Source organism: Alligator mississippiensis, chromosome 5 (genome assembly GCF_030867095.1).
Source record: "Alligator mississippiensis isolate rAllMis1 chromosome 5, rAllMis1, whole genome shotgun sequence".
NCBI classification, from domain to species: Eukaryota; Metazoa; Chordata; order Crocodylia; family Alligatoridae; genus Alligator; species Alligator mississippiensis.
Window position 1 is genome coordinate 145,781,447 of NC_081828.1, and position 15,768 is coordinate 145,797,214.

Here is a 15,768-nt window from a genome sequence, read left to right on the forward strand (position 1 = left end):
GTGTTTGCCCAAATCACCTGTGCCCTCCCCACCTGCCCCCATAGACTTACCTGGAGGGAGCTGCGAGGACTGCTCTCCACCACCCTGCCTGGGTGCCACATGTATCTGTGCATGTGCACATGCATGTGGCACCCCCTGACCCCTGCATCCTGCTCCCCCCCAGCCCCAAGCGGGGAAGGGGCATGGGGGGGCAGGGATGGGGCAGAGGCAGGGGCAGGGGTAGGTGCTGCCAAGGTGGGGTGGGTGGGAGGCCCCATAGCCGCAGCTCATGGTGGGGGCAGTGGCTCCTGTGACTGCTTGCATCCCAGGAGGGCACAGATCTGCATGGGGTGGGGCGGGCTGCAACCAGGGCTGTGCGGGGCTCTTCTTGGTGGGGGCTGTGCTTGGAGTGGGGGCTGGCAGTGCTGGGATGATGCTACATCCATCCCAAATTTCACTGCCGCTCTGCTCCCAGCACCACCAGCTGCTCAGCACAGCCCTAGCTCTTCCTGGCATGTGGGTGGAGGTGGGGTGTTGAATCAGGGCTGCACCAGGTAGCTGGTGGTGGCAGTACTGGGAGTGGAGCAGAGGCAAAATTTGGGGTGGATGCAGCATCCTCCCAGCACTGCCAGCGCCTGTTCTGAGCCCAGCCCCTGCCAAGAAGAGCCCCATGCAGCCCTGGCTGCAGCCCACCCCTCCCTGCCCCACCCAGCACAGATCTGGGAGCCTCCCGGAGTGCAAGCAACGGTGGGAGCCACTCCCCCCATGAGCGGTGGCTCCGGCCCACCCCCCCCCCCGCCCCACCTGGGCAGCACCTACCCCTGCCCCCTCCCTCACCACAGGGGGCATTGATCTGCCCCCCAATCCCTTCCCCTTCCCCCTCCCCTTCCACCACATTGGACTTACCAGCTGGAGGCAGCTCTCCACACTGCTGGCTGTGCTCCTTGCTGCCTACGTGCTGCGCTGTGGCTGTAAGCAACACAGGCATTTATTGGGGCCGATATCCAATACATCCACTCAGCTCCTCCCCCCCCCACCCCCCTCGCTTGCATTAGGATCAGGGCAAGTTGCTCCCTGCCACCCCACTCGCAAGTCTGGATTGGGGATACCCTAGTTCCCTACACATCAGGATTGGGGCTGGTTGTTCCCTCCCCTCTCCAGCTTCAGGGCTGTCCTGTCTCTACCCCCACCCCCTATACATCCAGATTGTGATTGTGCCTCTCCCTATTCCCCTGGGTGGCTGGATCAGTATCAAGCTGTGCACCCGCTGTGGTTAAATCAGGTCCCTACCACACCGGCCCTATGTGCCAGGTTGAGCCCGCCAGCTGGATCCAGCCTGTGGACAGACCTGCTGGTACTGCCCATCCAGCCCACAGGGTGAAAAGGTTGGGCACCACTGCTCTAAATGAAAAGAATGATATATTCACTAAGGTGTGGTAGTAATGGTGTTAAAATGTTCAGATGAAGCTTAATTTCACGATGTGTTTTTATGGTTAGTACAATTAAAATGGTCTCCCTTTATGGTCCTTCTCACTTAACCCTTAATAGTCTGGTCCTGGGCGTATAGGTTTCTGTTCGTTTATAGGGCCTAATCTTGCTAGCATCTGCCTTTATCATAAAGCTTGCTGACATGAATTATACCTACTGAAGTTGATAGTACTATTCATGATAATAAGCATTATGCTTGGAAATAGTGTTTTGTAGGAGATAATGAATCAGGTTTATGAATTGTCATTGAAAAATATTTTACTAAATAATTCACAGTATTAATGTCAGGATTTGGGGGCTGCTCAGACCAGGGTGAATAGAAAAAGAGTGATTTTTATATTCTAAAAAAATTAGGGAGGAATAACAATGAAATAATAGAACTGTATAACAATGGGTCAATATCCTTATGTCCCAGTTTCATTCATTAATGAAATGCCAATCAGTACATGTTCTTTGCTAAAATAATTAGATATGTATTTCATATCAAATTATAGCAAAAGAGCTATTTTTATTATTTATTATTTGTACTACTGCAGCACTCAAAGATCTCAGACTGAGTCAGGTCTTATTGAGCTGGGTGCTATATAGATACACAACTCTAATGCTGAAAACAATCACATATGCTTAATGTAATGCATAACATCAATTCTGTGGAAAAGAGTGAAAGAATTAAAAACAAAGTTTGCACTATTCAGGTAGCTTGGTAGAAACAGGACCTAGATATTTAAGATGTATCATAAGTATCATTGGCATATATGGTTTTTATGGATATGTTTTTTATAATGGTATATTCTTAGAATATAATTCTAAGATATTTGGGTAGACCAATTCTGTATTCACAAATACAACTTAGTGAATCAGTTGCAGTAGAAATATAGACATATAATCGTAGAATAATAGAATCATAGAAAATTTGGGTTGGAAGGGACCTCAGGAGGTCATCTAGTCCAACCCTCTACTCAAAGTAAGATGATTCCTAACTATATAATCCCAGTCAAAGCTTTGTCTAGCTGAGTCTTAAAAAACTCCAAGGATGGAGATTCCACAGTTTTTTTTGGGTAACCTGTTCCACTACTTTACTACCCTCTTAGTGAAAAAGTTTTTCCTAATATCTAACCTAAGTTTCCCATGCCGCGACTTGAAACCATTGCTCCTTCTTTTGTCATCCACCACTACTGAGAACAGTCTGGCTCCATCCTCTTTGGAACAGTCTAGCTTCCTTCAGCTCCCTTCATAGTAGAAGGCTGCTATGAAATCCCCTCTCAGTCTTCTCTTCTCCAGACTAAATAAACTCAGTTCCCTCCACCTCTCCTCATAAGTCATGTGCTCCAGCCCCCTAATAATTTCATTGCCCTCCGCTGGACTCTCTCCAATTTGTCCACATCCTTTCTGTAGTGGGGAACCCAAAATTGGACACAGTACTCCAGATGTGGCCCCACTAGTGCCAAATAGAGGGGAAGAATCACTTCCCTCAATCTCCTGGTAACTCTCCTACTAAGGCAGCTCAGTGTGCCATTAGCCTTCTTGGCAACAAGGGCAAGGACACACTGTTAGCTCATATTCATCTTATTGTCTACTGTAACCATCACTTCCTTTTTGGCAGAGCTTAGCCGATAGGTCCCCAGCCCATACCTGTGCATGGAATTATTCCATCCTAAGTGCAGGACTTTTCACTTTCCTTATTGAAACACATGAGATTTCTTTTGTTTCAATCTTCTAATTTGTCTAGATCTCTCTGAATCCTAGCCCTACTCTCCAGTGTATCTACTACCCCCTCGCCCCCCCCGCGCTTGGTGTCACCTGGTGTTTCTGAGGTTGCACTCTATCCTATTTTCCAGGTTATTGATGAACATATTACACACAGTCGGCCCTATGACCAACCCTAGGGGTACTCCATTAGATTCCAGCTGCCAGCTAGACATTGAACCATTGATTTAGCCCAATGATCCAGCCAGTTTGCTGTCGACCTTACACTTCATTCATCCTACCCATACTTCCTTAGCTTGCTTGCAAGAATGTTGTGGGGTACCATAGCAAAAGCCTCGCTAAAGTAAAGGTGTGCCATGTCCAGTGTTTTCCCCACATCCACAGAGCCAGTCATCTCATAGAAGGCAATCAGGTTGGTCAGGCCTAACTTGTCCTTAGTGAATCCATGCTGTCTGTTCCCAATCACCTTCTTCTACTCCAAGAGCATGGAAATGGATTAATTGAGGACCTGCTTCATGATTTTTCCAGGGACTGAGGTGAGGCTGAATGGTCTGTTGTTCCCTGGATCCTCCTTCATTTTTTTAAAGATGGGCACTGCATTTACCCTTTACGAATAATCCAGGACCTCTCCCACTCACCACAAATTTTCAAAGATAATGGCTAGTGGCTGTACAATCACATTGGTCTACTCCCTCAGCACCCTTGGGTACAGTGAGTCCAGCCCCATACACTTGTACACATCCAGCTTTTCTAAATAGTCCCTAACCTATTCTTTTGCCACTGTTGGCTGCTCACCTCCTTCCCAAACTGTGCTGCCAGGTGCAGTAGTCTGAGAACTGACCTTGCCTGTGAAAACTAAGGTGAAAAGGCATGGAGTACTTCAGTCTTTTCTGCACCATCTGTCACTAGGTTGCCTCCCCCATTCAGTAAGGGACGCACCCTTTCCCTGATCTTCCTTTTACTTATATATTTAGACCGGTATAGTGGTATATTTATTTAGACTGTTGTATTGGTTTTTGTATAATTCATAGGCTTCAAGGGATCTCAGGTAGTCATGTAGTCCAACATCCTACTCAAGACAGGATCAGTGCTGTCTAAAGCATCTCATCTAAATGTCTGTCTAACCTTAAAAATTTCCAAGGATGAAAATTGAACAGCCTCACTTGGTGACCTGTTCTAGTGCTAACCACCCTCACAGTTGGGTAATTCTTCCTAACAGTCAACCTACATTTCCTTCCTTGCCGTTCAAAACCATTACAGGCAACCCCTGGTTAATGCTGTTTTGCTTAGCACTAATTCGCTATAATGCTCATTTTTAATTGATACCTGATTTCACTTAGCACTCAGTTAGTTTTGTTATAACATTTTCAATCGCCATCTTGGGTCATTAAAAACATTTGTGGTTGCCATCTTTGGTCGTCAAAAACTTTTGCTTTCACTTAATGCTCCTTTTTTCAGGAACCAATTAAGAGCACTAAGCAGGGGTTACCTGTAGTCTTTGTCTTGTCCCTTGTAGCCAAAGGTAACAGTCGCTATCATCTTTATAAACATCTAGACCTCTAGCCACCTTTGCTTCTTTCTTCTGGACTCTTTCCAATTTTCATACATCTTTCTTGACCTATGGTGTACAAAACTAAACATAATGCTCCAGGTATTATTTTTAGTAGGGATAATATGCCACTCCAGGTGGCATAATACCTCAGCAGTGCCGTATGAAGTGGAAGAATCACTTTCCTTAACTTGTAGGTAACATTGCTGTTAATACAAGCAAATATGCTATTGGGGGTTTTTTTGTAAGGAGAACACAGTTTTGACTTATTCTTAGGTTATGGTCTGCTATAACCCAGGTCCTTTTCTGCAGTACTGAAGCCTAGTCAGTCATTTTCCAGTGAGTCCATTGTCAGGAATGTCTCTAAAACAAACTGAAAACACTTCCTAAGTGTGTTTCTTTGTGATGGGTAAATACACAGACAGGATAGATTTTAGGAGGTCTGTTATTTGGATTAGATTCAACCTCCAAAGTGTCTCTGCACCAGACAGCTGTTTTCCTGTACTCTTTCCACTTGTACTTTCCTGTTCTCTCTCCATACCACCCTTCACATGAGCTGCCTTCTGTTTGTGTATGAAAAAGAGAGGAGCTACAAACTTTAGAAGTCTTCAGAAGGTGGTTGGCTCATGTTTTCTACTTTTCTTGACCTTACCCCCAGTATTTTCTTAGTCTCATTAGAGGATATAGTCCATTTCAAATTTTCTAAGGGAAAGGGACCAGCTTATATATCTTTCCTCCCTTATTTTTTTTTCATGAATTAAGTTCTTAGTGATAGGTGGTCTGCTGATCTTGATCATTGATCTTGCAGAGGAGAACCTGGTACATTGCTTTTGTTCTCGTTGCTATTATCCAGCCTTATATATGCTCCGTATCTTGCTATATCCTATTTGAAAACTAGATAAGGAGGACCAGCCGGAAAATAGCCTTCCTTTCTTACAACTGGGACCATGAAAAAGGCATCTTAGTCCCATGTGAATGAAGAGCAGCAAGTGTTTAGGAATGGATTAAATAATTGTTCTAACCTGAATAGAATTGAAACTCATTCAACTGAGTTTCATTGAATGGAAACGCTCGTTGATGGATTTGATAATTCAGTTCATTCCCTTTCAACTTCCTTGTGAAAGTAGCAATGCTTTTCAAGCTTTTTATAGATTTTAGGTTATCTCACACAGTAATTTCATTATGAAATAAAATTATCTTGAGAAATGCTTAGCTGTAGAGATGGCTGTATGATAAAAATGTTGCAACCAGAATCTCAATTTTTATATCTTTTTAATATATAGAATTAGTTCACTAGATAAAGTCTCTAGGTAACAAAAAGCCAAAAAAAATATCATCAGTACAAGAAAAAGACAGTAGCTAACCTAAACACACCCATAATGCAATTGCTTAGAATGAAATATTTTTTCATGTAAGTATTATGAATATTTAAGAAGTCCCTTTATAAGAATTAATGTGTTTATTTTAGTGTTCCTGGGTTGTTTTCCTCATAACCTTTTCTTGCTAACTGCTTCTTTGTAATATCTAATGTATATGCTACTTTCTGAAGCTGTTTTATTTTGTGGACATTTTTAACACTTACTATGCTCCACTGAAAATAATGCAAACATACAGTAAACCACCATTTCACAGGTGTAGGAGGCAGCCCTAGACTACAAAAGATTCTGCCTTAGCTAATTTCATTGTAATTCTTCCTCTCTATATGAGTGCTATTGGTTACATGGTTATTTGGTTTCCAGCTTCATTCATTGTTTTGATTATTTTATAACATTAAAATATTACTGAGTTTCCTTGATTCAAAAAAGATATACACTAATAAAGGGAGAAACTAAGGGTAAGTGTTCATGGTATGACATTTATTCAAGTATCATAATACCTTAGAGGAAGATGCCTATATTGGGTAAGACATTATTGTAGAAGTTACAAGTCTAATCATAACATGTAAAAGTTCTTCCAATGGTTCAAAGCTTATTAGCACTTTTTTTTAGTCTCTGAATAATCTTAAAAATAACTTTGTTTTTGTAGAAGTATGCCAAGTTTCCTGCCATTAAATAAATTAGCTGCCACTTATTTAGGTTTCAGAGACACAAAGCACTAACAAACTATTACCACAGAAAGCTTGTTTTACAAAAAATATCTACTAGACACAAGTATACATACTGTTCTGCTCATCTTACATGGTGTCATATATTGTGACAGCATAGCAAGTTGTTATATCTGAGTGTAATGTAAAGTGAATATTTATAAAAACAAAGCTCTGTAGATTAACTTGAAAATTATTTTAATTCCAAAAATATATTTCCTGTTGAAATTTCCAGAGTCTTGAATAAATAGACTGGTCCTTTTCTTCCTTTTCAAACAGGTAGATAGTTCCTTCCACTGGCTTCATTAAAGCTTCAAGATCATTTTCTCATGGGAATCATTTACACAGTGACACTTCATTTCTCTTTCAACCTTATATAAAAAAAAATTTGCTAAGGGACATGAAACTGTGAAACTATGTTTACTCTGCTTTTTCAGGGAGTGAGCTGTAGAATCCAGGTCCTGCCTCATGTTCTTCACCTTATTGATTATTATTGTTCTGGTTGGATGTAGCTGTAGGAGGTCAAGGTTATGTAGAAAGAGCATTTTTTCAGGCAAATAAAGGTATGAGTATTAGGAAAGTGGGTTCTCCATCTAGATGGGAGTAGTACAGAGAGCAGATTACTGAGGTGATGAAGCATGAGTCACAATAAGCACATGGTCTGCTTTGAAGCTTTTTCTGCTAAGAGATGTGATCTTGGAGCTAGACATCTGGCAACAGGGCACTGGAACGAACACCTTTTTGTTCCCAGGTGTGGCCCACTCCTCCCAGGTCTGAGAGCCAAGCAGAACAGTAATATTTAACAGCTTTCCACATGATAGAACCATTCTACTCATGCTTGCTAGCAATATAACTGAATGAGGAAATCAAGTTTGTTTGCAATCCTTGGTTCAGCTTTTCTAAAATAATAATAATAATATGACTAAAAATCTAATCTAATCCAGGAATCCTGGATTTCTCTGATAAAAAAAAATACACATTTCTGACACAAAAATTGTAAATTCTCTGATAAACCCCCCCAAATACATTATTAAACTGAAAAGCCTCCCACAGCCCTCCACAGCCCCACTGGTGCCCTCACCCCCCCCCCCCCATTCCTCTCCCAGCCCTGCTGGTGCCCCTCACTCGCCCCCACAACAGCCCCCCAACCCTACTCGTGCCTCTAGCTCCCCACCCACAGCTCCTGCCCTCCAGCCCTGCCAGAGGGGCCCCCAGCTGCCAGAGCTATGGGGCCAGGGACCCAAGTCTGCAGCTCCCTGCCCCCAACAGCAGGCAGCTGCAGCAGAAGCAGCATGGAGCCAGCTCTCCCAATGCTGCTGCCTGCTCAGGTGGAGGCGGGACCAACTCCTGGCTTCCCCCCAGCCCTGCCAGCAACCCCAGCCATGGTCCACAACCCCTCAGCCCTGCCAGAGGGCCCCCAGCAAGCTCCACTTACCTCACAGGCTGCAGGAGTGAAGAGTGAGGCTGAGCTGAGCCTAGCAGTGGCTGACTGAGAGCCTCAGACCCCACCCCTCCCCCTCCCCCTTCCCCTTCCCCTTCTCCTGTGGGCAGGGCTGGGGTTTCCTGCCCTGCTTGCAAACAGCTCTTGCAGGCTGGAGCTCAACCAGGTGGTGTCACCTATACACACAGTCATGCTTCCTGCTATGCCACACATGCATGGCAAGAGGTGTGATTGTGGAATCGTGCATCAAATCCCATAGTGCCTTATTGTTGGTGCAGGGGGGGATGGGATTGTGATCCTGGGCTCCCCCTTCACTATCAAGTAGCAAGCTCCCAGCGGCTGGGAGCCCAATCATCTGATCCTCCACAGAAGTATATGGTGCATCCCCACATCTGGGAAGGATCAACTAATGAGGCCACCAGCCACTGGGGAGCACCTGGCCACATGTTCAATTAGTGACATGATAAGAACCAGCCACAAAGTTAGTACACATTTTGTCTGGAATGACTTTGTGGCTTATTCTTTGTTTTATAACACCCTTAATTGCTTTAACCTGTGACCAAGTTACAATGTAAGATATGATTAACTGGTTATTCATGTCTTAAGTGTAATATAAGTCTTACACAAGCTATTCGATCAAGTTATTGCTAAGACTTTGACCAATGAGACTGCAAATTGTTTGTGTTTATCTAGAACTGCTGAAAAAGCTGGATTTCCAATTACTAGTCAAGCTAAAGAAGGGAAAACAGGGAGGGGGCTTGTAAGTCTTTAAATACAAAAAACGGTGTTTTATGAAGATGATGGCAATCAATTACTCTCTGTCTCTACAAGATAAGACAAGAAGTAATGGCCTTAAATAGTAATGAGAGAGATTTATGTTAGATATTAGAAAGAACGCTCTAACTTTTAAGGTGGTTAGGCACTGGAACAGATTACTTTTAAAAAGGTTGTGGAATTTTTGTCCTTAGAAGTTCATAGGTACAAATTAGATAGATATTTGTCTAGGATGTTTTGGACAGAGATGGTCCTGCTTAGGGTAGGGAATTGGACTAGATGACCTCTGGAGGTCTCCTCCAGACCTATGTTTTTATTGTTCTATGAAAATATGAATGTGATCACAGTGGGTAGTTATATTTGTATAAGTATGCCAAAATTTAATCTAAACTTTTTGTTAGGTGATATGTCTAAAAATTCTTCATCATTTATCAACAAATAAAACCTTTTGAAGTGACTTATTAAGAAATCAGTTATAATGTATGGTCCCAGATTACTCAGAAATTCTCTCCTTCAGTTTCTGATAAGTTCTATATTTACCAGCATTTAAAATAAAGTAAGAGTTGCTATTTAATTTCTTTCATCGTGACCTTATTTTTCTCTGTTAGTTAGGCATTTACCCACTGTTGTTTTAATATTTGCTTTATTAGGTGATTCTTTAAAAAATATCAGATATATATTTCATGTTATAATAATAAAATATTGATTGAAATCTGAAAAATGGAAATTGGCATTATGTCTTATATTGGCAGCTACCAGAAACCTTTTTATACTACTTTTTAAATCTGATCGGTCTGATTAAAATGTGTGTCATTAATTAGTGGGGAGATAAGTGTGGAAGATAAGCAGATGGTATAGTACATTGCTGCAAAGTGTAAAAGAGAAAAAAAAGCTTTCCAGCTGTTGTGAACCTACGTTAATTGTCACCTAAAAAGCAAGATTTAAGGAGTGTGCGTCTCCCAAGGAGATATTGATGACTTACAAATCTTATTTTTTTCTTTATTGTAGCTGACTTTGGTCTTGCAAAACAGAAACAAGAAAACAGCAAACTCATATCAGTTGTGGGAACTATTCTGTATTCCTGGTAAGAGCAAAACAATTTGAGAAACTTCAAGTGCAATGATTCTGTCTTGTTGTTTTTCTTTGACAGAAATGTATAAGCTTTCAAATGGTGCAAAATGTGATCAATGAAGCTTAGTTTTACTTAACTGCTGCTTGGACTAATTTTTCAGTTGCATTTTACACACACACACACACACACACACACACACAAAATCACTTTCCAAAAGGTATTTCACAAGTTTTATTTATGCTGATCAGTGGGCATTTGTGTTTAATGATCATATTGGAATGTGTTTTTATGCTCTTTGATATCCCCAACGTTAGGAAGAAAAAAACGCATCTTTTGTTTTTTCTTTTAAAATAAGCATACACCACAAAAGAGGTGTCCAACTCAGGTTAAAATACAGTGAAGACACAGTAACTTGGATTTTAATTTAGTTCAAGTACTTGAATTCAACTCCATGCTTTCCTATAACCTTGAACTCAAGGCACTAACTCAAGTTAATTCCCAAGTTACCTCATCTTCACTGCTATTTTGATTTGAATTAGTTACCTCAGGTTAGCCAATCTGATTTATATCAATCATATTTATTTGCCTTGTGACATATTTACAAATAGTATCAAAGCTTCGAAACTGTAAGAGTAATAGAACAATGGAACAATTTTTGCCTAGGGTAATTCTGCAATCTCCTTTACTGGAGGTTTGCAGAGTAGGCATCTACCCAGGATGGTATAGGAACAGCAAATTTTGTATCTATGTTGGCTATTGGATTAGATTAATGCTTAGGGTCTCTTCCAATTCTATGATTCTGTGAGTGTGCTTGAACAACCAATTACTCTGATTGGTGTTAAGATGTTTAGTAGAACTTATGTCAGTCCGTTGCATGGGTCTATCTAGGAATTTCACTATTTGACGGATTAGAAATAGTGCTCTTCTGAGTTGCCTCAAAACAAAGATTGCATTTGCCAGTCTTGGTAGGATTTCACTTTATTTCACAATAGGACATTTTGTAACGTAGAGCCACACAAGTCAACAAAAATGTATTTTTTCCTATAATTTCTTAGCTTTTTGATTTTCAGTAAATGCAGGTTTGCAGTAAATGTGTGACTGGCAACTCTAAAAGTCTGCCTTAGTTAATACATTATTCAGTCTGCCAATAAACTGCTGCTTATTTTGACAATCTATGGACAAGCCACAGTGAGAAACCATCTTGTATTATTACAATACTGATCATAAGATCTATATTTCAGGATTATTATTGCTGCCTTGCTGATTAGTATTTTAGTCTCTCTAGTGAATGCAGTAAAGAGTGTATTCTGTCCAAAAAGGTTCAATTCAAAATATAAACAGTCCATATAATTGAGACTACTCTACACGCATATCAACTACTTTCTAACAGAAGCAAATACTTGCAATCTAAAGTACTAAGAGATTTTTTTTTAATTTCATAATGTGCTATACATCACAAATAACAAATATACCCATTATCCAAAGCTGTTATGTTTTGAACAAAAGTGAACAGGTTTCAATGTAAATCAAAGTTAAAGAATAAAATATAAAAAGAAAAAAGTCAGTGTTCAGCTTGTAATAATCAACATGCAGTAGATTGATTTTCAGTTAAATTAAAGATTGTTGATAATATTACTAGAAAATCTAGAATCAAGATTTAGTCAGAGAACTATTTATCTTGCTAGTATTAGTATTATATTTCTGTGTTTGAATGTCCATGAACTGTTTTTTTGCCATCATTCTCTAAAGTAGAATGCTTACTAAGATTTGTGGAGTCAGAACTTATGGTAGGTGATATCTTTTATTAGACCAACCAGATTTTTGCAAGAAAAAAAAACAATTTAATTGCAAGATTTTGGGCATAAACACCCTTATACAGGCATAGAAGAAAATATTATAAAAGTTCTTCTGGGTAGAAATGAAAGTTCATATTTCATAGGAGAGTTGAAGGTAAAATGTCCTGTTTGGAACAGTTCATTTTATATGCAGGTTAGACTTAGAGAGAAGTTGGGATAATCTGTTTACCTCAAAGTTGTTTGGTGGTAAGCAGGATGTAGTCATATTTCTTTCTGATTATGGTGTTTCATATTTCACAGAGGAGTAACACGATTTGTTTAACTTACTTCCCTATTATTAATGAAAGGTGTTTACAGTAACACTAAGTGGAACCCTGAATTTTCCAAGTACCCCTAACATTCCCACACTGCCTTAGTTGAGCTGCTGTGCTTTTTGAGGTAGACCCAGCTGTTCCCTCACTTGTGACCCACAGTGTTGCCTCTATTCAGAGCCCAACTTTCCTAAGATCAGAAGTTGGTTTACTTCTCTTGGGAACTTTCACAGGCTCTTATTCCCACTAATGTAAATTGCCACTTTCAAGTATTGCAAATAAATCAGTTTACTAGTCGCAAGAAATTAAAAAAAACTCTAAATAAATATAAAAATAAGCAGGCTTTAAATACTGCATATTATAAGTTCTGCCATCTAATTTGATGCTGCCTATGTTAGCTCTTCTCACTTACAAAATTTCTGGTTATATGAGTGTTTGGCATGGTATACTGCCTGAGTTTCTTTTATAACCAGCATACTGTCTGTGTCAATTATAGCTTCTTAGGTCTCTGGTCTTTCATTCATGTCAGCCTTATTTTTTTATCATGTGTTGGCCCGCATGCCTTTGAGAAGTCCTCGTTCAAGAAGGGGTTCTGAATTTTGAACCCCTATCCTGAGAATCTGGTGTTCCTGTATCTGCTGTGGGACTGTCTGTATGCATACATCAAATAAATTAACTGCTGGCATCGATTCATTGTGGGAATTTCTAATTGTATCAATGAATATGATAGGGAACCAACTTACAGCTTGCATGGGTTTAACGATATAAGTGGCTGGGCCTGTGGATAGTCCCTGGAAGGTAACTAGGCGCTTGGCAGGGTAGGCGTACAGGTTACCAGTGTCAGGTCAGGGTCCGAGTTGGTGGAGCAGAGAGCACGGGACCCAGTTCCAGGGGATCTGACAGGAGTGATCCAAGAGGTGTAGTCTGTAACACAAGCTGAGGTCAGGAGCCAGGGGTCACAGAACCGGTGCCAAGTTCCGGGGAGAATCCGAGATTGGGGTCAAGGAAGCCAAGCCAAGTCAGGATACCAGATAAACCAGAGAGAACAGAGCCAGCACCGAGTTTTGGGAAAGAACCAAGATTAGGGTTAGAAAAAGCCAAAGCCAAAGGAGAACCAGGAAGAACTGTAACCACAAGGCTTGCCAGACAGATTGAGGTTGTGTCACGGTGTGCCTGCATCCTGAGTCTGCAGGTGTCTTTAAAAGGGGTGAGCAGCCAATCTGGTTGTGGAGAACTGTGTCAGTCACATTAGTCAGGGATTGAAGGTAGGTGTGGTAACTCATGTGCTTGCCCCAGCCAGGCCTGCTTGATCAGAGCCAAATAGCTGCTGTTGAACCCAATTCCTATTGCCACTTTGTGATTTCCCATTGCAGCAGTAATGGGAGTTTGGATTTATTTTCTGAGAACACCAAATCAAACATGGCATCTAGGAGTGAGTCCCTGCAAGAGGATTTTTAAATGGTAAATATTCAGGTCCATATCCTGGTCTGTAGTGTATCTGCTCTTTGCTAGTTTGTATGGGCTGAGCACGTGCAAAACTGGCTTAGCTGACTCTGTAAGAATATGCTAAACATAAAAGAGTCTTGATAGTATATTGTTTGGTGTAACTGGTTCCATCCCATCTGTCTCCAGCTCCTCTGGTATGGAAGGAATGTCAGGTTGTGGCAGGGTCAAGGGATGTTGCTGAAGAACTAATGTGCTTTCAAAATCCCCAGCTACTGAAATAGCCTGTTAGTGTCTATTGCAGTTGGTCAGATGTTAAACTAGCTCTGAGGCTGTTCTAGTTTGTCTGGAAGCAAACCAGCGCCTATCAATCCCCAGGACAATCTGAGGTGCAATGACATCTTAGCTACCATACCTCTTTTCTTTCTCTCCTTTTTACTTTTCTACCAAATGGAACTTGGGTGGATGTTATGACTAGACCTTTAACATTGGAGAATTGTCTGTGTGATTCCTGTGGTCTCCATTTGAGGGGTTAAAAATGCTTGCAAACATGGAAAAAAAACAAAAACAAAAAACATCTCTTTATCAGAAGAGGAAAGCACATTAGTCCAACCCAGCTCCACAGGGTCTGTATAGATTGGGTGCTTCAGCGGGGTGTTTGGCACTTTTATCTAAGGGCGTGTGTAGACAAAACAGGAGCCCTAAATAAGCGGTGGGTTTTAAAAAACACTGCTTCAGTTAAGGGCTGATTAAACCCTGCTGACTTACCTGCCTCTCTGGTGGGGAAGGGAGGGTGAGCTGCTGGCAGGCGGAGTGGTCCCCGAGTTGCGGTGGGGGCTGATGATTTCCTCTTCAGCAGCGGTGGCACCCCCAGGCGGCACTTGCCCGCAGGTACCCAGCTCAGGCGTTCCCGGGGGTCACTGCAGCCACGGAGGGAAGCACCGGGCCCCTGCGCAGCTCAAGTAGGCAGGCAGGCTCCAGCAGGGGGTGGAAAAAAAAGATCAGGCTCGCCACTTTTCTTGAGCAGAGCCTGTTTTCCCGGCTGCTGCCATGCTGCCTGCAGGGCGTCCTGCAGAGCCATAGAGCTGCACGGAGCCCGGTGCTTCGCTCCGCAGCTGTAGGGCAGCAAACTAAAGCTCCTCAGAGGAATTTTAGTTTGCTGCGCCCCAAGTCATTTAAGGCATATTACACTGCCAAATTTCCTACAGCAGCTGGAATTAATGTGTAATATGCTGCCGAGGCGTCCAAACACCAACACCATTAAAGTGGTGCAAAAGCATTTAGTCTGCTTTAAAGTGTCGTGCACACACACTTCTAATTTCATCTATGCATGGCCTAATAGCTGATTCAATCCGCTATTAGATAAAAGTGCCAAAAGCCCTGCTGAAGCACCTGATCTGTAGAGATGTTGGGCAAGCTGGGTCAAGCTAAAGCAATACCTCTTCTGGGCATACACTGCACTTGGTGGGGGGCACGCCGAGCTTAAAGTGCCTTTTTTTCACCTCTGCATGCAGCCACTGTTTTTAGTTTAAAAGCAATTATTCTTCCCTCAGCCCACCTTCATATTCCCAGATACAAATTTGTATTAGGACTAAGACTCTCTCTTTCTATCTCTCCTACATGACTCTTTAGAAGGAGACAGCAGAATGGAATTCCATTTACTTGGTGTTTCACACAGATATAACTTGTCAGCTCTTCTATTGCACACCAGAAATTATTGCACTAGTGATCCAACCTTGTCTTCAGTCAAACAAGAAAGCAAGGACTAGGGACTGATTTCCTTGTATTGAAAATGTACACTCAAGTATTATGTAAAAGGACAGTGTAAACCATTAAGCTCCTTGCAACACTGTGATCATGTATGAATATTAATAAGGCTAGTAAAGAGATGAAAGAACTGGATGCTACTTTTAACAGAGCCAGTTAGTGCCACTTGTGATAGTGGGTTTTTTAATATAGAAACTTGTCTACAAAGAACTTGAAGGACTTATCAAGTTGGTTGACATTGTATACCTTGACTTCCAAAAGGCCTTTGATCTACTATCCCACAATGTCCTCATAAGAAAATTGGAGGATTGTGGACTTAACGCTGAGACAGTCAGCTGGGTGAGAAACTGGCTGCAGG

The 15,768-nt window shown here is 41.7% G+C and overlaps 1 protein-coding gene across 2 annotated transcripts in view; it reads left to right on the plus strand.

The window, feature by feature from the left end:
* The window catches only part of NEK10 (NIMA related kinase 10), a 201,407-nt gene that overhangs the window by 69,794 nt on the left and 115,845 nt on the right, over positions 1–15,768 (plus strand). For both annotated transcript variants that reach the window (XM_014603021.3, XM_059728843.1), the window contains exon 23: positions 10,030–10,105. In XM_014603021.3, coding sequence (XP_014458507.2) covers positions 10,030–10,105 — 76 coding nt within the window. The remainder of the gene's footprint in view (positions 1–10,029; positions 10,106–15,768) is intronic.